At 41.8% G+C, this 22,592-nt stretch overlaps 2 protein-coding genes across 2 annotated transcripts in view; both read left to right on the top strand.

The window, feature by feature from the left end:
- LOC133979436 (uncharacterized) overlaps nt 1–22,592 on the top strand; it is a 1,726,912-nt gene that overhangs the window by 1,424,714 nt on the left and 279,606 nt on the right. The gene's annotated exons all lie outside the window — the stretch shown is intronic.
- Nucleotides 10,928–15,976, top strand: LOC133978618 (actin, non-muscle 6.2). The gene is made up of 9 exons (XM_062416907.1): nt 10,928–10,944; nt 12,592–12,716; nt 12,825–12,953; nt 13,208–13,318; nt 13,532–13,616; nt 13,806–13,967; nt 14,159–14,350; nt 14,719–14,900; nt 15,535–15,976. Exons 2-9 carry the CDS (start codon nt 12,594–12,596, stop codon nt 15,676–15,678), a joined length of 1,128 nt encoding a protein of 375 aa, XP_062272891.1. The 5' UTR covers nt 10,928–10,944; nt 12,592–12,593; the 3' UTR covers nt 15,679–15,976.

The raw sequence follows: 22,592 nt of genomic DNA, 5'->3' as shown, positions 1-22,592 counted from the left end.
AATATATGTGGTTTTAAACACATTTAACAAAAGATGACTGCTGTCAAACCATTTGTTAGTTTTGTCACATAGCCAGTATAGGCACTCAAGAATTGTGCATCAGTCAGACAGGCCACTAATGCCATGCCAAGTTTAAGATTTCCACAATTTCACATGATTTCAATTGTGAAAACTGAAAAAAACACATCAATGAGTCACACCATTAACACACAGACTGAGTTTATTTTGACAAAATTTAGAAAAAATGAATAATAAACATTGTCTTTTACATGCTTTCACAATGTCATATTTATTGAATCAGTTTAAAATCTCTTTGAATATCACTGAATGTAGAGGACACTGAAGGAAACAGAAAATATTCATTTCATTCACCCAATAATTCATATCATTTACCCAACAATGTTTTGCACTGGACAGCCATATAGAATAGAATAGAATAGAATATCCTTTACTGTCATTGTACAACAGGTGTCACAACGAGATTGGTGTGGGATCTCTTCCCGTGGTGCAATAAAAATAAAATAAATATTATACATAACAACAATAAAATAATACCCCTCCCTGAGCTACTACCTTATCGTGGTGGAGGGGTTTGAGTGTCCCAATGACCCCAGGAGCTCCGTTGTCGGGGGCTTTATGCCCCTGGTAGGGTCACCCAAGGCAAACAGGTCCGGGGGGAGGGACCAGACAAAGCGTAGCTCACAAACACCCCTTATGATGATTAATTTAAATGGAACCTCGTTTCCCCTGCCCGGACGCGGGTCACCGGGGCCCCCCCCTGGAGCCAGGCCTGGGGAGGGGGCTCGATGGCGAGCGCCTGGTGGCCGGGCCTGCACCCATGGGGCCCGGCCGGGCACAGCCCGAAGAGGCAACGTGGGACCCCCTTCCCGTGGGCTCACCACCCGTAGGAGGGGCCAAAGGGGTCGGGTGCAGTGTGAGCTGGGCAGCAGCCGAAGGCGGGGACCTTGGCGGTCCGATCCTCGGCTGCAGAAGCTAGCTCTAGGGACGTGGAATGTCACCTCTCTGGCGGGGAAGGAGCCTGAGCTGGTGCGCGAGGTTGAGAAGTTCCAACTAGACATAGTCGGCCTCACCTCGACGCATAGCAAGGGCTCTGGAACCAGTCTTCTCGAGAGGGGTTGGACTCTCGTCCACTCTGGAGTTGCCATTGGTGAAAGGCGCCGGGCAGGGGTGGCAATACTTATTGCCCCTCGGCTTGGCGCCTGTATGTTGGAGTTTACCCCAGTGGATGAAAGGGTAGCCTCCCTCCGCCTACGGGTGGGGGGACGGATCCTGACTGTTGTTTGTGCCTATGGCCCAAACAGCAGTTCAGAGTATCCACCCTTTCTGGACTCCTTGGAGGGGGTGCTGGAAAGTGCTCCCTCTGGGGATTCCATCATTCTGCTGGGGGACTTCAACGCTCACGTTGGCAGCGACAGTGAGACCTGGAAGGGTGTGATTGGGAGGAACGGCCCCCCCAATCTAAACCCGAGCGGTGTTTTGTTATTGGACTTCTGTGCTCGTCACAGATTGTCCATAACAAACACCATGTTCAAGCATAAGGGTGTCCATATGTGCACTTGGCACCAGGACACCCTAGGCCGCAGTTCGATGATTGACTTTGTAGTCGTGTCGTCGGACTTGCGGCCGCATGTCTTGGACACTCGGGCAAAGAGAGGGGCGGAGCTGTCAACTGATCACCACCTGGTGGTGAGTTGGCTCCGATGGTGGGGGAGGATGCCGGTCAGACCTGGCAGACCTAAACGCATTGTGAGGGTCTGCTGGGAACGTCTGGCAGAGTCTCCTGTCAGAGAGAGCTTCAATTCCCACCTCCGGGAGAACTTTGACCATGTACCGGGGGAGGCGAGGGACATTGAGTCCGAGTGGGCCATGTTCCGCGCCTCCATTGTCAAGGCGGCCGACCGGTCTTGTGGCCGCAAGGTGGTCGGTGCCTGTCGTGGCGGCAATACCCGAACCCGCTGGTGGACACCGGCGGTGAGGGATGCCGTCACGCTGAAGAAGGAGTCCTATAGGGCCTTTTTGGCCTGTGGGACTCCGGAGGCAGCAGGCAGGTACCGGCAGGCCAAGCGGGGGGCGGCTGCGGCGGTCGCTGAGGCAAAAACCCGGACATGGGAGGAGTTCGGTGAGGCCATGGAGAACGACTTCCGGACGGCTTCGAAGAGGTTCTGGACCACCATCCGGCGTCTCAGGAGGGGGAAGCAGTGCACCGTCAATACTGTGTATGGGGGTGACGGTGCCCTGCTGACCTCGACTCGGGACGTCGTGGATCGGTGGAAGGAGTACTTCGAAGACCTCCTCAATCCCACCGACACGCCTTCCGGTAAGGAAGCAGGGCCTGGGGACCCGGGTGTGGGCTCTCCTATCTCTGGGGCTGAGGTCGCCGAGGTGGTCAAGAAGCTCCTCGGTGGCAAGGCCCCGGGGGTGGATGAGATCCGCCCAGAGTTCCTTAAGGCCCTGGATGTTGTGGGGCTGTCATGGTTGACACGACTCTGCAACATCGCGTGGACATCGGGGGCAGTGCCTCTGGATTGGCAAACTGGGGTGGTGGTCCCTCTTTTTAAGAAGGGGGACCGGAGGGTGTGTTCCAACTATAGGGGGATCACACTCCTCAGCCTCCCTGGTAAGGTCTATTCGGGGGTACTGGAGAGGAGGGTCCGTCGGATAGTCGAACCTCGGATTCAGGAGGAGCAATGTGGTTTTCGTCCGGGTCGTGGAACTGTGGACCAGCTCTACACCCTCTGCAGGATCCTTGAGGGTGCATGGGAGTTTGCCCAACCAGTCCACATGTGCTTTGTGGACTTGGAAAAGGCATTCGACCGTGTCCCTCGGGGGGTCCTGTGGGGGGTTCTCCGGGAGTACGGGGTATCGGACCCCCTGATACAGGCCGTCCGTTCCCTGTACAACCGGTGTCAGAGCTTGGTCCGCATAGCTGGTAGTAAGTCGGACTCGTTTCCGGTGGGGGTTGGACTCCGCCAGGGCTGCCCTTTGTCACCGATCCTGTTCATAATTTTTATGGACAGGATTTCTAGGCGCAGCCAGGGCGTTGAGGGGTTCCGGTTTGGTGACCTCAGGATTGGGTCACTGCTTTTTGCAGATGATGTGGTCCTGTTGGCTTCATCAGACCGTGACCTCCAACTCTCACTGGATCGGTTCGCCGCCGAGTGTGAAGCGGCCGGGATGAGAATCAGCACCTCCAAATCCGAGTCCATGGTCCTCAGCCGGAAAAGGGTGGAGTGCACCCTTCGGGTCGGGGATGAGATCCTGCCCCAAGTGGAGGAGTTCAAGTACCTCGGGATCTTGTTCACGAGTGAGGGAAGGATGGAGCGGGAGATCGACAGGCGGATCGGTGCGGCGTCTGCAGTAATGCGGGCTCTGCACAGATCCGTCGTGGTGAAGAGAGAGCTGAGCCGAAAGGCGAAGCTCTCGATTTACCAGTCGATCTTCGTTCCTACCCTCACCTATGGTCATGAGCTTTGGGTAGTGACCGAAAGAACGAGATCGCGGGTACAAGCGGCCGAAATGAGCTTCCTCCGTAGGGTGGCTGGGCTCTCCCTTAGAGATAGGGTGAGAAGCTCGGCCATCCGGGAGGAGCTCGGAGTAGACCCGCTGCTCCTCCGCGTTGAGAAGAGCCAGATGAGGTGGCTCGGGCATCTAGTTAGGATGCCTCCCGGACGCCTCCCGGGTGAGGTGTTCAGGGCACGTCCCACCGGTAGGAGACCCCGGGGAAGACCCAGGACACGCTGGAGAGACTATGTCTCTCGGCTGGCCTGGGAACGCCTCGGGATCCCCCGGGAAGAGCTGGACGAAGTGGCTGGGGAGAGGGAAGTCTGGGTTTCCCTGCTTAGGCTGCTGCCCCCGCGACCCGACCCCGGATAAGCGGAAAGAAGATGGATGGATGGATGGACAATAAAATAAAATACTTATAAAATAAAATGCTTTTAAGAGCTATTTACACACACACACACACACACACACACACACACACACACACACACACACACACACACACACACACACACACACACTTTTCAATACACACATTCATACCACACTCTGACACCCATAGGTAAAATACTAATAAATGGCGCCATCTAGAGGAAGAAAATACCAACTACATTTTTGTTTTAGCCAGGGCTAAAAATAACTAAATGACTCATATTTTGGCAGGATGATCATAAAATATGTTTTAATATACTTTGCTAAACACTATTTTCTATTCAGTGTATTATAGACTTATTATAAGTGATTTGGTTGAATACAATTTTTTTTTAAATCCAGCCCAAATTTATCAAGACAATAAAAATGAAAAGCCATGTCCCTTGTGGGGCAAAAGGGTTAAATAAACAACAATGGTTTGATAACTGATTTTGAGTGATATTTCACACACACATAATGAACATTAGTGGCTTTTTCTTGTCTTATACGTGAAATAAACTTAATATTTATAATTAAACAAATCAGTAGCTGCAGCTCTACATGATTTATTTGTAAACCAGATTTTTAGAAAGTATCATAAAATTGCACCATAATTTCTTATTTATTTTATATTAAAATAAAATAACTGTACTACAGTAAAGTACAAGTACCTCAAACTGTACTGCAGTAAAGTACAAGTACCTCAAAATCATACTTAAATATAATACTTTGGTAAATGTACTTAGTTACTTTCCATCACTGTCTAAAATTTGGTGCCCTAAGTGAAAACAAGACTCTGACTTGTTAGAAACACAGAGACTAACTGCAAACTGTTACACTGCTTAAACTGCTACAAACAAATGTTTTACATCCTGAGTGGATGTTTCCTTCTCTCTGTGCAGCTGTTAGTTTCACCTAATTTTCATGTAAATCAGCTTGTTGAAACCTGCATCTAATCTGTCACTTAACACTTTGTCAATGACTCTCAGCCTGTTTTCTTCTCTGATTATCACAAAAGAAAAATGTAACTAACAGACTCTGCTTATTGCATGATGATTTAATAAAAGAAGTTTAATTTTTATTTTAAACGTAGCATAAACAAACCATTTGATCTCCATCCTGTCAGGAAGCTTCTCCTGTGTTCACACCTTTTTAGGTCTGTGTGTTGTCGCATGTTAATCAGTTTCAGAGTGAGTGTGGTTTCATTAGAGGCAAACTGACACTCCTCCGGCTCCCTGAACAGGCCTGAACCAGCCGGAGAATGTGGACAATGTCGGCTCTGCCTGACTCCAGGGCGATGATCACAGGTCAGAGCTCTAAGCCTGCATGCCGAGGCAAACTTGTGCTGTGACTTCACTGTAGGGAAATCTTGCACTTCAGTATTCTGCAGCACAGCGACAACTTCAAAGAGTAAATCTAAGGCATTCGCATTTTCAGTTTGGTAAAAGAAAAACAAGAATTGGTGGTAAAACTGTGAAGAAATTGTTAAATCATTCCTGTATTCTTTTCTGAGCAGTATTCTAACTTTTAATATACTTCTAGGCAGTTTAAATAGTGCTTCCAAATCCTCAAATCTCAGCCCTGCTCTTGACATTCAAGGATTTTTAAGATGTGTTTGTTTATTGGGTGACAAAGTACTCAGAGATACTCAGTAAAAGGAGAAATGCCATACTGTAAAAATGCTCAAGTACAAGTAAAATTCAAACTTTAAAAATGTCAGGTTTTATCAGGAAAATGTACTTTTACTATGTGCAAGTCACACTGCTCATTATGCAGAATCTTTCCATTAATATACATGTATTAAAATTACTGCTTTTAATTTTATAGCTGTGTAGCATTTGAGTAAATGTATTTAGTTAATTTAAACCACTGTGTATCTTAAATGCATCACATTTTATCATATTTATTTTGTGAGTCAGTACTATCTGCATCTTTCAGGTAAATGTTGTGGAATAAAGAAATAAATGATAAAAGTGTGTAAAAACCGAAGTACAGCAGGATCTTTCTGCAGCAGGTGTTATTTGGTGGAGTTTTAGCTGCAGTTGAACCCATATAAAGACAGCAGCACCATCACTTCACAATACTCACTACCTACACATAGTTTGGTGACAAAACAAGAATTAGTGCTAAAATTCTGCTAAAAATCAAACATTTAAGAATATTTTTAGTCTTTATTATTCTGTAGCTCACTTTAGAGCATTTTGTTTTAATCCAATCTACTTATATACAGTTAAAAGATGGTGCACACTCCCTGATTTAGTGATATACAGTATAACACCCAACAGAGCCTCCAAATCTTTAAATCTTGTCCCGCAGATGCTCGACATGTCTGTATCTTTGATGTGTCACATTTTTATCAACTTATCAGTTACTTTGCAAGTTAAATCAGAACCTGGAAAGTCTCTGGTACCTGCATCCTTCAGGTAAATGAAAGGAAATAAAAGAATAAATCATCACAGTCTGTAAAACTCAAGTGCAGCAGGTCTTCAGTTGATCTCCCCTCGTTGCAGCAGGTGTGTCAGTCAGTGGGATTTCAGCTGAAGTTAAGTCCATACAAGGACAGATGGGAAGAAGCTTCAGTCTGATATGCAGGGGTGGGGGGCGCGGTCACATCTGGGGAGGACGGCCCCCGGAAATCTGAAAAGCATTCTCAGGTGCCGCCTTAAAATACTGACTTGTGATTGGGCCATTGCCAAGTTAGAGGCGAAAACAGAGAAAGATTTTGAGGTCGTTGTTTGGGCAAAAAAGAACATTTTTATTGCTTAACGAAATCTTTCATGAATGAAACATGAACACTTGTGTGGTTGTAACTGAAAATGCAGACATGTCTGTGCAGGTTCAGGGTGTGGACACAATAACAGGAACACCTCTGCGATGTAAAGTCTGGCAAAAGTGTTGCTATTGTGAAGCAGTAATGATGTTATTATTGTAAATGTGTCGTTAGATCATGAAGTGGAAAGCTTATAAAAGACTTAATAACTGTAGAATAATTAAAATGATACCACTAAACAAAACTGAAACCCTACAAGCATCAAAGGAGAAATTACATAGAAAGTCAACAAGTTTATCTTTTTAACAGGAGATGAAAAGAGAAAGAAAAGATTGAAGAGGAGGCAAAAACTACTTAAATCAAGAATATAATGAACTGAATTAAGGCAATACATCAAAAAAGGTGCCAAATAATGAAAAGTGTATACATAAACCGGCCAAAACAGATTGAGGTGAAGAGAATTGAAAAGATGAAAAACAAACAGCCAGAAAACGAAAAGTGAGAAAATATTAAGTAAAGAGGAAAGGAAGAGAATTAACCCAGGATTCCTGTTACTCTGCTTTGTTGTTTTGTGTCGTGAGATAAAAAGGTTGGGAGACACTGATTCAGAGGAAGAAGAAAAAGAAGAGGAGGAGGAGGATAAAGGTCTGAACCCACCAGTTAGCTGTAAGGGTTCAAACTGTTCTGAGGACTTGTGGATAAAGTACAGGCTTCCAGGAAACAGACAACAATTAACCAGCTGCTCCGAATTCCAGAGCGACACAACAGTCCCCTTCCTGCTGAACACTGTTTACACCTGAGACCCTCCTCACACCGAGGACAACAACTGTTCTGTCCACACTGAGAGAACAGTATGGACAGAACAACACCAACACAAACAGCACAGACACTGTAGAGCTGAGCAGTATGTGATGGTTCCTGTGCTGCCTTCAGGGCTGCAACAAACAGTTAAAATGTGAGAATGTGGTGAAATAAGTCACTCACAGTTCAAGGTAATGTCTTCTTTTGTCCTGACCAACAGTCCACAACACAAACATATGCAGTTTACTGTCATAGAGGACGAAAGAAACCAGAAATTATTCACATAGCAGAGGCTGGAATCATAGTTGGCAACTAATGAGTCAATGGTAAGAACCTTATTTTCTAGAAAACCTCTAAAGCCAAAGATGTTAGATGAACTTTATCCAAGTCCAAAACTTACACAAATCAGTAACCATCAACAAGAATATGAACTGAGCTGACAGGTTTAATATAAAGCTATCATCAATATTTGATCAATTTAAACAAAACTGTTAATTTTAGAGTAAAAGCTAAGATAATGGGAATGTTGGGTCTCTTTAAAACTAAACCTGAAGAGTTCGGTTTAGACCTGCTCTATGTGTAAAGTGCCTTGAGATGACTTTGTTGTGATTTGGCGCTATACAAATAAAGATTGATTGATTGATAAAATATTAAGTCCAATTTAAGACATACTTTTAGACACTTTGAACTTCCCTGTTTGTGGATTTAAAGTTGAAATTAAGGACACATTTACCCTCACTTAGTGTAAAAGTTAATGTTAGTTAGTATAATGTATTCTCTGTTGTTTTAATGCATTTCTGCAAACTATGTTTTAACGCTGCATATGCAAACAGCGATCACAACCTCTGAGTTTCTCTTTATTTTAGCAATGTTAGCAGTATATCTCTATATGTCAGTCAATCAGTCCTCCACTGTTGTCCAGACAGAAATATCTTAACAAATATCAGATCAATTGCTATAAAATTGTTCAGACATTCATGTTCCCCAGAGGATGATTCCTACTGACTTTGGTGATCCTCTGATTTCTCCTGTAGCGCCACCATGAGGTTGAAATTTGTGATTCGGATTGAAATATATAAACAACTCTCAGGAAGGTTATCATGACAATTACAATGTATATTCAAAGTTTTCAGCCACTTTAATGATCCTCTGGTCAAAGTTTGAACTATTAAGCTACTAGCTGAAAAAGAAGGTTATTTTTTCTGTTTCTGTCTCAACTGAGGACTTCTTTGTTTGTTTGAGGACTTCAGTGTGTTCATTCATTAATAGAAGAGACCATTATAATGAGTCTAACTTTACAAACTTGTTGTTGGTCCTGATTTGCAGGATTTACTTGCAGCTGGAAACCAACACAAAACCAGAAACATTCAGACTGAAGTTCCTGCTTTTATGTTTGAGCATCAGATAACATCACATCTGCTTTGATGAATAACCTGACCAGCACAACTCAGATTCATTTGAACAAAGAAAATAAACATTGATCCTGTGTTTGAAACAACTCCCACTCAATAACTAACTCCACACTCTCTTACACTGCTGTGATTTACACTTGTATGACAGGGAAACTAGTTTGTAGGACCTTTAAAAATACCTTCTTTAGTACCATTTTAGGAATTTTGGGGGGAATTTAGAGTATAAAAATTACATTTACAACCTAGGCACTGAAGTAAAATGTTGTAAAATAACCATAAGTGTAGTGTATAAAGTAGTGATATTAATTTTATTTTGACTTTATCTCGATGCTGTATCAAAGATAGATGGACGGATCAAATGATGCTACGTTCTGCAGCCTTAAGCAGGTTTCAGCTTATTGACCAACACAACTAGAACTATGCCTCGCTGTATAAAATGCTGGGCAACTATCAGCAGCGGCTAACATAAGCTAACCTGTGCCACAAAATCAAAGAGTAACTGCCCAGTGTTCAGGATGTTGAAGGGCTTGCGACACTGACAATGTATCTAGCAACTTCCCTGTTTCAAGTCAGCTCTCAGCTCTCAGCGCTGTCACTATCAAACAGTAATTTGACGCTTTGACATTTAATGTGTAAGAAGAAAAGCTCCTAAAGTGGATTTATGATTGATACAAAGTGTTAATGGCAGTCTTAAGGGAACTATTGTGTAGGTTTTGATTTATATTTCAGCATCATATTTTTTCCACTGATATCAAGACCACATCACTACATACTGTACACAATCAGGCTAGAGCTGCAACTAACAGTTTTTTTCATTATTGATTAATTTGACAATTAGGCCTATTGACATGTATCTAATGAGACCAAACTCTTCATAATGAAGGAACATGTCACCTAATACAGTGGTGCAGCTCACTGATGTGTTTTTAGTACATTTTGGAGGTCTACAGCACGGAGGAATAAGATATATCAAGCTACACACACAATACATGTTAGTGGGTCAGTTCATTGTTGGTTTAGATCCAAACATGAGATTTGTGGACATTAAAACATCAAGAAAAATATATCAACTCTGTAGTCTTATATATTTTAATTTGGGAGGAAGTTCTATTGAATAGCAGCGGCCCCTTATTGGTCAACAACACGAGTAGACAGTCAGAACCATGGTTATCACTCATATGATTGCTGAGTAATAATCATATTTATCATCAACAGTAGTTCCTTGTACAGCAGACGTTTTGGACATCAGCTGAGGTCTACAGCATTGAGGAATAAGATTTATCAGGCTTTGGAAAAACACACTTTAGTTATAGTTCATTGTTGGTTTAGATCCAAACATGTGAATCAAAGCCTGCACATCAGTAAGCATTCTAATTGAGTACAGTCTGCCCTGCCTGGCTTGGAGAACCCCCCCCACCCCAAACCACCACCACTACCACCACCACCACTTATTCAACAAAATCAAGCTGTAACTCAGTCATTGCTGGTCAAATCAAACATACTCTAAGCTGTGGATCAATTGAACACTTCTTGGGATTCATTTTGATATTTCCTGCAAAATCTCAGTGTTGTTTGGTCCAGTGTTGAATTTTTTGGATTGAGAGGGGCCCTTTTCTTCACCCCCCCCCCCCCCCCCCCCCCCCCCAAAAAAAAACATTTCCACACTCGATTTTCCGGTCTGACGGGCCAATCACAACTCTTCTTCCAGGGTAACATCCAGGATTTCTACAAAAACGCTGCAAGGTTACTGTTTTTAGGGGGGTAGCCTACTGGTTGAATGGCATCGCGCAACCTCCCCCCCCCCCTTGACAGATGCCTCCTTCAACCAATCACAGCGCGAGCTGAGAGAACCTGAGGACTTCTGCTCACCTGGACCAATCAGAGCGCCCGCTGAGGGAACCTTACCTTTTATGGACAACGCCAGCAGCCACGCGAGCGCAAATAAAACCGCTTTTACAGAGCACAGCTGTGGCAAAGCAACACCTGTAAGACTTCACCTACAGACACACCGGAGACTCACCTGAACAGGTAAGAACCACCGCTGCACCTTCTGTCAGAGTTAAAGTTGTTTTATCACTAAATGTATCTGAGTTTTATTAGAGAACATAGATTTATTGATGACACCCATCACTACTGAATCACTGCAGGTGTGTGAGCCAGCAGACGGTGGGATGTCTGACTCGTTCCCATTTTATTTTAGAAACCAATGTAGTGTAGAAGATTTCAATGAGAAATCCTGTTTTCAGCTTTTGAAAAGTTTTAACTTGATAGATAAAAAAAAATGCGTCTCCCGAAAAGTGATATTTAGGTGTTTTGCGTGACTATTTAACTTTCTGACAGAAGCTGAAACCGGTTTTCAGTGTTAATCACTTTGAGTTTCTCTCTGTAAGCACATAGACAGGCTTTGTTAACTCTAATCCGTTTTATGATCCGAGTGTCCAGGAAAAAAAACTCTGATCTCTGCAAGTATGAGGATGTTGTCTTAAGACGTTTCCCATCAACTAAATCTGCTGCTTAACAAAAGGAAGAAAAAAAAAGCCCACTCTAAACTGAGACTGAAATTAAGCTTTAACAGAGATGTGTCTCCGGCAGTACTTTTGATACTGGCTGCTAAAGTGAATAACTTTTTTAAATTATCTCTATGAACGCTTTAAAAATATTTTTCATCTGTTAAGTCACTTAATGTTAAAATTCCTTTTTCTTTTTCTTTTTTTTTTTTGATGAAATGAGGAACAATGAAGTGACTGCAGTGCCTCACTGGCAACAAGCGTTCTGCATTTATCTCAATTCAGTGACTAGCTGCACTCTAAAGTAGAATCTCAAACATATATTTCTCACAAAAAAGCTATTCCAAGTTGTGCTCATTTACCATTGACTTTGGTTGCTTTGGTTTATATCTAGATATACTTATTAGTAGGAGTTGCCTTAGTGTCAGTATGAATGTCCTGAGGGAAGGGCTGGTCTGCTTTAAAGTTAACCTGACTCACCTCACATGAAATTACCAGGGTGCAGTTAAGGTATAAATATATTAGACTTAAATATGTTATTTGTGAAGATGGACATAGTTGTAGCTGAACAGGCGATTATGTTCTGTCTGAACTTGTTTAAAAATGTCCTGAAGTGCAGAAGGTAAAACAGGAGAAAAAAAAACTCATCAGGTTGGACAACTTTAAAAAAAACTGCCACACCCAATAAACAGCTGTCATTGCAGCGGGGGCTGGAGTCTCCTGCTGGAGGGGAACCAATGAAATGGTGGTGCAGAATGAATGAAAATTCAATTATAATCTGAGGAGGAAAATGAACACAGGAACATCTGTACATGATGTAATGTGTTACAATAAGGTTAAGTCGTTTTAGTGCTGAAGGATGTTGCGTCACTTTAAAGGTGCATTCGTGATTTTTATGTGACTGGCTCCATTGACTAAACTGGGAGGGAAAGATTTCAGGAAGAGGTCATAACCTAAACTTTGATATCTGACTAATAACTTATTCCATGTTAAGATATTTTCATTTTAAATGTGCTTAAGTCTTTTACTATATTCAGGCAAACTTCTGCTTAGACATTTTAGTAGCTAGACATGAGTGGCCCTGAAATCCAACATTTACGCGATTTTTACAGACACTGGCATTCATTAGAAAGATATTTAATGTGTTGCATTAACCTAAATGTTTCAGAAATGGATGACGACATTTCTGCCCTCGTTGTTGACAATGGCTCTGGCATGTGCAAGGCCGGATTTGCCGGAGATGATGCCCCCCGTGCCGTGTTCCCATCCATCGTGGGTCGCCCCAGACATCAGGTACATCCTGCCAGCGTATACACCTGTGTCTCTAGACTACAACATGTATCAGCCAGGTAAAAACTGCATGAAGATATGATCTGTAAAAGTGTGTTTGTGTGACTGCAGGGTGTGATGGTTGGAATGGGACAGAAGGACAGCTACGTGGGTGACGAGGCTCAGAGCAAGAGAGGCATCCTGACTCTGAAGTACCCCATCGAGCATGGCATCGTCACCAACTGGGACGATATGGAGAAGGTGAATAAATTGACTCCCATTTACAAAAATAATTCTTCTGTTCAGACAGAAATCTACCTGAACAGTGACTCAGGTGAAGAGGAAATTGTTACTGAGAACTGGGGTGTGGGGGTGAAATAGCCTGTTCTTGTAAAAGCTAGAAACTGCAATAGAAGACAATCACAGTGGAATTCATGTGTTTTCTGAGGAAATTTGACAGCAATTCCTGTAGCTGTGTAAATCAGAGTATAATCCCTCTCTGTGCTGTCCTGCAGATCTGGCATCACACCTTCTACAATGAGCTCCGTGTGGCTCCTGAGGAGCATCCAGTCCTGCTGACTGAGGCTCCACTCAACCCCAAAGCCAACAGGGAGAAGATGACACAGGTGTGTTCATGCAGCACTCAGCTCAGACAATGAACTGTTTGCTGTTTTAAAATCTGAGGTTCGGAAGAGAAACTGAAGCAATAATGTGTCCTGCAGTAATTCATTTTAGGCTTGATGCTCCTGAGATGCATTTTCGGTTTCTGATGGTATTTCCTGTCAGTTTAAACATCATCCAGTTTCCACACTGACACCTTCTGTCTTTCTTTGGTCCAGATCATGTTCGAGACCTTCAACTGTCCTGCCATGTATGTGGCTATCCAGGCCGTCCTGTCACTGTACGCCTCCGGTCGTACCACAGGTGAGAGGACCACATGTCTGACATTAAAATGTTTAATAGAAACTAATGAATTCACCACTGAACCACATGTGAGCAGTGAAACATCAACTCTCGCTAAGGAACTGCAGCTGTGGAAGTTGCTGTCTGTTTATAATGCTCCTAATGAATAAAATGTGACCTGACTGTAATTTTATCTTTGTTGTCCTGCAGGTATCGTGATGGACTCTGGTGATGGTGTCAGCCACACTGTGCCCATCTATGAGGGTTACGCTCTGCCTCATGCCATCCTCCGTCTGGACCTGGCTGGCAGAGATCTGACAGATTACCTGATGAAGATCCTCACAGAGAGAGGCTACAGCTTCACCACCACCGGTATAAAACCATTTTTACCTTCAAAAGTGAAACAGTTTAGACTGAATTTGTTATTTGGAGCTGCTGAATGTGTGTAGTTACAGCAGAGCATCTTTTCTTATGACTTTCTGTTAAGTGCTTCTGAAGATCAAAAAATATTTGGAAGCTTTTTTTCTTTTTTCTCTAATGTATATTTCCACCCTTACCTCCAGCTGAGCGTGAGATCGTGCGTGACATTAAGGAGAAGCTCTGCTACGTGGCTCTGGACTTCGAGCAGGAGATGCAGACGGCAGCTTCCTCTTCGTCCCTGGAGAAGAGCTACGAGCTTCCTGACGGTCAGGTCATCACCATCGGCAACGAGAGGTTCCGCTGCCCCGAGACCCTCTTCCAGCCTTCATTCATTGGTGGGTAACAAATGTTAAGATGCTATCATCAAAGTAAATAAGCTCCACATGGTCCAGACTGAGGCAGCTCTTGCCTCTTCTTGTCAATATACAGTTTTATGAAACAATATCCAGAAAGATGCATTAGGTCCCAAAACAGTTCAGAACAATCAAATCTCTTCTGAAATGTTTTAAAGTCAAGTCTGTCAAAATGTATGTTTAGTCATCTTTTTAATTCATCCTTATAACTCAAGACTTAATACCAATCATTTAAAGTTCTTGTACAGACTTAATTCTCTATCAGGGCATCCTCCATAGTTGGGTTTTCTATCATAATATGACCACAAAGAACTCTGAAATTGAAGACTAATATTTGTCTGTGTGCTCAGGAATGGAGTCAGCCGGCATCCACGAGACGACCTACAACAGCATCATGAAGTGTGACGTGGACATCCGTAAAGATCTGTACTCCAACACTGTGCTGTCCGGCGGCACCACCATGTACCCCGGCATTGCTGACCGCATGCAGAAAGAGATCACCGCTCTGGCCCCACCCACAATGAAAATCAAGGTACACTTTCTTTTTCATACAGAGCAATGAAAGACTCAAATCTGATTTTGATTACTTGGATTTACTTAATTTGTAGTGGTATCCAATAGAGGCTGTTACAACTGCAGATCATACTTTAAGGGGGTAGTTATCTCCTAACTTGTACTGCCACAAACAAACTTAATCATTAGTTTCATGGAAAATTTGGAGGAGGGCCATCATTAGAGGGAATCTTGTTAGACTATTTTAATAAATTCAATGCCACGTTACAGCTTTTACTTGTCAAATGTTTTTCTCATCCTGAAAAATTTGGTTTGCAAAAATCAAAACCAGTTGTTTAAACGGATCCAGGAATGCTTCAGAGAACTCAGTCCTTGTAAAAACATTGTTTTGTGAAGTTTGATGTGCATGTCTCAATTCCCAACTGTGAAAACTGTGAGCTTAGACAATTAGTTTGTCATAAGTTCTTTACAGTATTCATTTATATGCAGTGTGGACTTGAGACACACAGGTTAGGAGTTTTTGAAATTATGTTTTGGCTTTGGTTTCCTGAAGAGCCAATTTACAAAGCCAAAAAATCCTATGAAACTGATTTTCTTTGAAGTTTTTGAACCTAAGTAGTAAAATGACCCGTTTTCCCTCCTTCCACCTCCAGATCATCGCTCCCCCAGAGAGGAAGTACTCTGTCTGGATCGGCGGCTCCATCCTGGCTTCCCTCTCCACCTTCCAGCAGATGTGGATCAGCAAGCAGGAGTATGACGAGTCCGGCCCCGCCATCGTCCACCGCAAGTGCTTCTAGAAAGATCCACATCATCCTCCTCTGCTCCAGCGGACACACAGACAAGCTTTTCAACTGCTCCATCCAACTAGAAATGTCTCTGGTTTATCTTGTATGAACAGACTAAAAGATGCAAGATGCCACATACAAGATGAATAAGCGTCTGTTTACATTTTAATGTTTCAGCTCAGCAGATCTTCAGCACACCTGAACCTCCAAACATTTCTGAACATGTTACTCTTAACTGGGCTCACAGCTTCTGCTCCTCCTGGTGATAAAACTACTGCTCAAACAAACAGTATTATCACTGAACATCCTTTCTACCTCTATCTGCTGCAATAAATTGCACATATCATTATCAGCTTTTCTCCTCGTCCTTTTCTGTCGATTCACTTTGTCGGAGTTGAGTTGTATTAATACCCCACACGAGTGTTTACTTATCAATAAAATGCCAACATGTGATGTTACATCTCCTCTGTTGTCACTGAATTTCACATTGAAGATTGTAAATACGTGTTTTCTGGACTGAATTCCATAATTAATTCTGTAGTGCAATATATGCAGAAATGCTTCACATGAAAGCAAACTATGACAAGTACAGTAAAGAATAAAAGTTTAAAGGGAAGATGCACACAACTCAAGTTGTTTCCTTCTTGGGTCCAAATACAATATAAATGCAGACCATGCACTTTCCCCTTCCACTTCTTCTTGTCAGATTATCAGTTTGACACTAATATCCAAAGTAGATACTCACTGAATAAACTGAACGTCAACAAATGAAAGTAACACCTGAAACTGAATAAAATAAAAGTGAATGGCCTGAACAGATTTGTGTCAATATCAATACTCAGCTGCAACTGAAGCAGGCCACTGCTATTAACAAAAGTTTTCATTTTCTTGTGAGTGAAACCTTAAATGAATGAAAGTTCAGCCTCTAGTTTCATGTGTCAAGATTTAAGACAAACTTTATTGTCCCAACAGGTGGGAACAAGGGCTAACAATCCCTGCTGCAGCCATTGGAAAAAAACAAAACCCATCAAGGCCATAAAACACATGTAGCAATACAAAAGACAGAACATCAAATACAATGCAAAGAGATATTAAATACAGAACAAATGAATACTCAATACCAGATAGCAGCTCTAATAGATAAAACAAAAAATAAACACACACACACACCTACAGTCACAGTGCAAAGACACAGATTCTCAATGCAACCAGCTTTGCCTAGCTTTTATCTGATACCATTTAAAAACCTAATAGATGCAGGGATTAATTAATTTTTGAATTTTTGTTTAACCTGCAACAAGGGACTGAACCTCCTACGAAAGGGTAGCAGCTCATATTCTGTACACAGAACATGAGATGAATTGCTGATAATTTGACTGGCCTGATGCAAGGTAGCATGTTCATAAATACTCTGCAAGGATAAGTGCTCTCATTTTCCATGCAGTGTTAATTAGATGGAACAGTTTATTTTTCAACTGCACGCAAAGGTTACCGAACCAAACTAAGATGCCGTACCTGATCAGGCTCTCTGAAACTGCCTGATAAAATATCAACATAAATGTATTGTCAACACCATGAACTCTCAGACGATGTAAAAAATTAAACCGTTGTAGTCTTTGACAGAGGTTATCAATATGTGTGCTCCAGGTATAGTGAGTTATCAATGAAGACTCTAAGATATTGTAGGGGTGAACCTGAGCAATGACTTGGTTGTTTAAGAGCATAACAAAGAAGGGAGGTCCACACAGTAACAGCTTAAAAAAAGGAAATCATTTATTAAAGATAAACTTCAGCAAACTAGGAGGTGAAAAGTAAAAAAGAACATGAACAGAGGCTACCCCAAACAATCAGAACCCAAAACCAACCCAAAAATAGAGCCTTCCAGGAGGGAGAGAGATGAATCCATCCTGGAGTCACCCAGTTTATAAAGGCTCCAAACAGGTGACAGCAATCCCATAATGATGTGGGAGGAGCCAGACCATCCAGGAAGTCTGGAAAGAGGGAAGCAAAGGCAGAAAAATCGGAAGCAGAGGAAGACCAACACAGTTACTGTTAAGGTCTAGGGCCGTCACAAGGGATCCTTTATGATCCACTGAACCTCTCTGTGTGTTTAACACTGTTGTGTCCAGCAGGTGGAGCTCTAACATCAACAAGTGAGGTGAAGTCTGTTTTCCAGCTTCTCTACTGCAGATCTGATTGTATCTGACTCTAATAGACTGTTTTCATCTCATGTTCTGTTGATGCTTGTATTACTGAGAGTGTGAAATACTTTAATGTGGTTCAGGTTGGATTTAATATTGAATAATTAATTATATAATATACCAGTAACACCATAGACTTCACTACAGTACTGTATAGTTTTCATTATTGTGACTTAAATCAGTGATAATTAGTGTTTCAGCTGTAAAGTTGTGTCAGTGTGAACAAACAGCAGGCTGGAAAATAAAAACTACAACAGCTATTTGCTTATTTCAAATCGTCTCTGTGAAGATGAAGAAATGATGAAAGTGAGATGAAATATTTTAACCAATGAGGATCTGAGAGTTAGTTTTATAGGTATTATGAGAAATAAAGGAAAAAACTGCACATTTTAAAAAATGTTTCCACTCAGTGTGTTGGTCTTGTTTATGCTTGTCATTAACATGTATCTTAGGTTCAAATCTCAAGACACATGTTAATGTCACGTGTGAACCGAGCATACGATTTAATGGGAATCCGTTTTTTTTCACGTTCTGGTAATCATTTACTTATATTGTATGTAGTATACAATAGCATTGACATCACTGACAGTTTATAGGCTACTCAGCAAATAGCAGCCTATATTATAGCCTAATTATAGTAATATATATAGTCTCATTATTATTATATTTTTACTCATCCAATTTCTTTCTTTATATCCGAGTGAGTCTGTTTAGTTATTGTAGGCTACATCATTTAAACTTTAAACTCATTTGTTTATTTAACCTCTAAATGTTTGATAATGAAAATGAGTGTAAATAACTCGTTTTGATACATTTATTAGACATGTGAAATTTTTTTTTTTAAGTGCAAAAAAAATCACTCAAATCTGAATAAGATGGACATGTGTCTTTTTGCCTTAATGTTGTGGTAAACAGTACATCAACTTACATTTCACTTGTGTATTGTCAGGGATTGAATTACACTCTAAGCAGTAGTGGACTAAGCCAGCGGAGCCCTGACTAATACTTTATCTACAGTGTTACAAGGGATTGAAGGATGAAATGGATGAAGCATGAATATAATCTCAAATCATGTCAAGTTTATTGGTGAGCAGTATTGCACAGTCAATTCCAGAAAACAATCAAATACTACATTTTTTAGAGTTATACATCACCTTTCTCTTCTTGCTGTAACCATCTGGACAAAAAGATCAATTGTAAATCTGTACAATCTACACTTGGCAGTTGAAATGTAAACAAAACTCAACTGTTGTACACATTGATGTATTACAGTTCTGTTTTAACTCAAATGCGGTTTACTGCCCCTTCAGTTTAGAACAAACACATAAGACAATAGATCAAAAGCTAATCTAATTCAGAAACAATGACAATAATGACACCATGTAAGGTTTATGATCAGTAGTGACAGAGTAGCAGCATGCAAAGTGTAATTCAGTATGGTTTGTCTGCTTTTGTGGCCTGCTGTACTCAAAGCCACTGAGGAGGACGTGATGAGGACAGGACAAAGAGTCTGAAGAGTAGCTCCTGGTGTCATTCCTTCCATCACACAGCATCTGCCAGTCTGCCATGGTGGAGTAACTGCAGTATGCGGCATTATGACCTGAGGAATGCAAGACAAAAAATGTAACCTGTGTAAAAGATACTTCAGAGCTTTAATCTAAACAAACCTAACATGACCAACAATTCACACATTAGAGATTTCAGAATTGCTAAGCTGTCAATTACAATAAACTTCTTTAGTTATAGAAAACAGACAGTTGTAAGACCAAGATGTCTATCATCTTTATCAAAGTAACAGTCACAGTATTTCATCACCAGTACAATAGATTGTTTATTATTTTTAGGACAGAAATATCATACTTTACATTTAGTCAAAAGTTTCTGAAATAGTAAGGAATAGTCCAGTAAAGCCTGGTTAGCAGTAGCACTATTGTTGCTATTATGTGTATTGCCCTGACAGCATGACAGTGTTTGGCCAACTAACATTACACAGCCAAGCCATACATATTTTCATACTCACTTTTCTCCCTTTGTGCTATAGAATATGTGGACATACAATGTGATAACACACTGCACTAGTCGTAAGCATTCCTATTCTTTCCTCTGTTACTATTTGACAATGCTTATTGCTAACATTAGCCACACGGCTACCAGCTCAGAGGTATGACGCTAGCCCGCGTAGCTTAGCTTTAACTCGTTTATGCTAATAGCAAAACAAAACCGGGACCAGTGTAAGTAGAACTACTTTATATCCAGCACTACAGGAGTTAAACACAGTCCTATTCTTCTTCTTTGTCTCTCTTATTCACTGTGACTGCGGCTACCGCCAGTATGTCACACACACACACACACACACACACACACACACACACACACACACACACACACACACACACACACACACACACACACACACACAGGCGGCTGTCTGCTGCTGTCACGGCTGAGCCTCAAATATAACTAATATTAGAGAGGCAACAGCTCGAGCCTGTCCGTTAGCCCGTCCTAAGACTGTCAACTAATTAAACAGATATGTGACTGTATATACACATAAAGTTACTTACTGGTCCAAGAGAATAAGCTCGAGCTCCTTTTGCCTCTTGCAAGGCTCTCCGCTTCCCTCGCTGCAACGGTTATATAGGAGGTGTTTCACATACAAAATGAAGCTAGCTAGAAGAACTACACTGTACAAAATGAAGCTAAACTAATACTCCCTCTGGTGGCGGAACAGAAGAACTACACTGTAGAAAATGAAGCTTAAACTAATACTCCCTCTGGTGGCGGAAAAGAAGAACTACACTAGAAAATGAAGCTTAAACTAATACTCCCTCTGGTGGCGGAAAAGAAGAACTGCACTGTACTAAATGAAGCTTAAACTAATACTCCCTCTGGTGTCGGAACAGAAGAACTGCACTCTAGAAAATGAAGTTTAAACTAATACTCCCTCTGGTGGCGGAACAGAAGAACTACACTCTACAAAATGAAGCTTAATCTAATACTCCCTCTGGTGGCGGAACAGAACAACTGCACTGTACAAAATGAAGTTTAAACTAATACTCTCTCTGGTGGCGGAAAAGAAGAACTACACCCTACAAAATGAAGCTAAAGTAATACTCCCTCTGGTGGCGGAAAAGAAGAACTACACCCTACAAAATGAAGCTAAACTAATACTCCCTCTGGTGGCAGAACAGAAGAACTACACTGTACAAAATGAAGCTTAATCTAAAACTCCCTCTGGTGGCGGAAAAGAAGAACTACACTGTACAAAATGAAGCTTTAAACTAATACTCCCTCTGGTGGCGGAAAAGAAGAACTACACCCTACAAAATGAAGCTAAAGTAATACTCCCTCTGGTGGCGGAAAAGAAGAACTACACCCTACAAAATGAAGCTAAACTAATACTCCCTCTGGTGGCGAAACAGAATAACTACACTCTAGAAAGTGAAGTTTAAACTAATACTCCCTCTGATGGCGGAACAGAAGATCTGCACTATACAAAATGAAGCTTAATCTAATACTCCCTCTGGTGGCGGAACAGAAGAACTGCACTGTACAAAATGTAGCTCAAACTAATACTCCCTCTGGTGGCAGAACAGAAGAACTGCACTGTACAAAATGAACTTTAAACTAATACTCCCTGTGGTGGCAGAACACAAGAACTACACTCTACAAAATGAAGCTTAATCTAATCCTCCCTCTGGTGGCGGAACACAAGAACTACACTCTACAAAATGAAGCTCAAACTGATACTCCCTCTGGTGGCGGAAGAGCAGAACAGCACTGTACAAAATGAAGTTTAAATTAATACTCCCTCTGGTGGCGGAACAGAAGAACTGCACTCTAGAAAATGAAGTTTAAACTAATACTCCCTCTGGTGGCGGAACAGAAGAACTACACTCTACAAAATGAAGCTTAATCTAATACTCCCTCTGGTGGCGGAACAGAACAACTGCACTGTACAAAATGAAGTTTAAACTAATACTCTCTCTGGTGGCGGAACAGAATAACTACACCGTACAAAATGAAGCTTAAACTAATACTCCCTCTGGTGGCGGAAAAGAAGAACTACACCCTACAAAATGAAGCTAAAGTAATACTCCCTCTGGTGGCGGAAAAGAAGAACTACACCCTACAAAATGAAGCTAAACTAATACTCCCTCTGGTGGCGGAACAGAAGAACTACACTGTACAAAATGAAGCTTAATCTAAAACTCCCTCTGGTGGCGGAAAAGAAGAACTACACTGTACAAAATGAAGCTTTAAACTAATACTCCCTCTGGTGTCAGAACAGAAGAACTGCACTCTAGAAAACGAAGCTTAAACTAATACTCCCTCTGGTGGCGGAACAGAAGAACTACACTGTACAAAATGAAGCTTAAACTAATACACCCTCTGGTGGCGAAACAGAATAACTACACTCTAGAAAGTGAAGCTTAAACTAATACTCCCTCTGGTGGCGAAACAGAATAACTACACTCTAGAAAGTGAAGTTTAAACTAATACTCCCTCTGGTGGCGAAACAGAATAACTACACTCTAGAAAGTGAAGTTTAAACTAATACTCCCTCTGGTGGCGGAACACAAGATCTGTACTATACAAAATGAAGCTTGATCTAATACTCCCTCTGATGGCGGAACAGAAGATCTGCACTATACAAAATGAAGCTTAATCTAATACTCCCTCTGGTGGCGGAACAGAAGAACTGCACTGTACAAAATGTAGCTC

Source organism: Scomber scombrus, chromosome 4 (assembly GCF_963691925.1).
Source record: "Scomber scombrus chromosome 4, fScoSco1.1, whole genome shotgun sequence".
In the NCBI taxonomy this organism is placed as follows: Eukaryota; Metazoa; Chordata; class Actinopteri; order Scombriformes; family Scombridae; genus Scomber; species Scomber scombrus.
This window is presented reverse-complemented; position numbering and strand designations above follow the sequence as displayed.

What these genes read in the sequence shown, in the direction of transcription:
- LOC133978618 (XM_062416907.1), top strand. Translation starts at nt 12,594, where the DNA reads ATGGATGACGACATTTCTGCCCTCGTTGTTGACAATGGCTCTGGCATG. An exon ending in ACAGGGAGAAGATGACACAG is followed by an intron (nt 13,319 to 13,531) that starts GTGTGTTCATGC and finishes TCTTTGGTCCAG; the next exon opens with ATCATGTTCGAGACCTTCAA. An exon ending in CTTCCAGCCTTCATTCATTG is followed by an intron (nt 14,351 to 14,718) that starts GTGGGTAACAAA and finishes CTGTGTGCTCAG; the next exon opens with GAATGGAGTCAGCCGGCATC.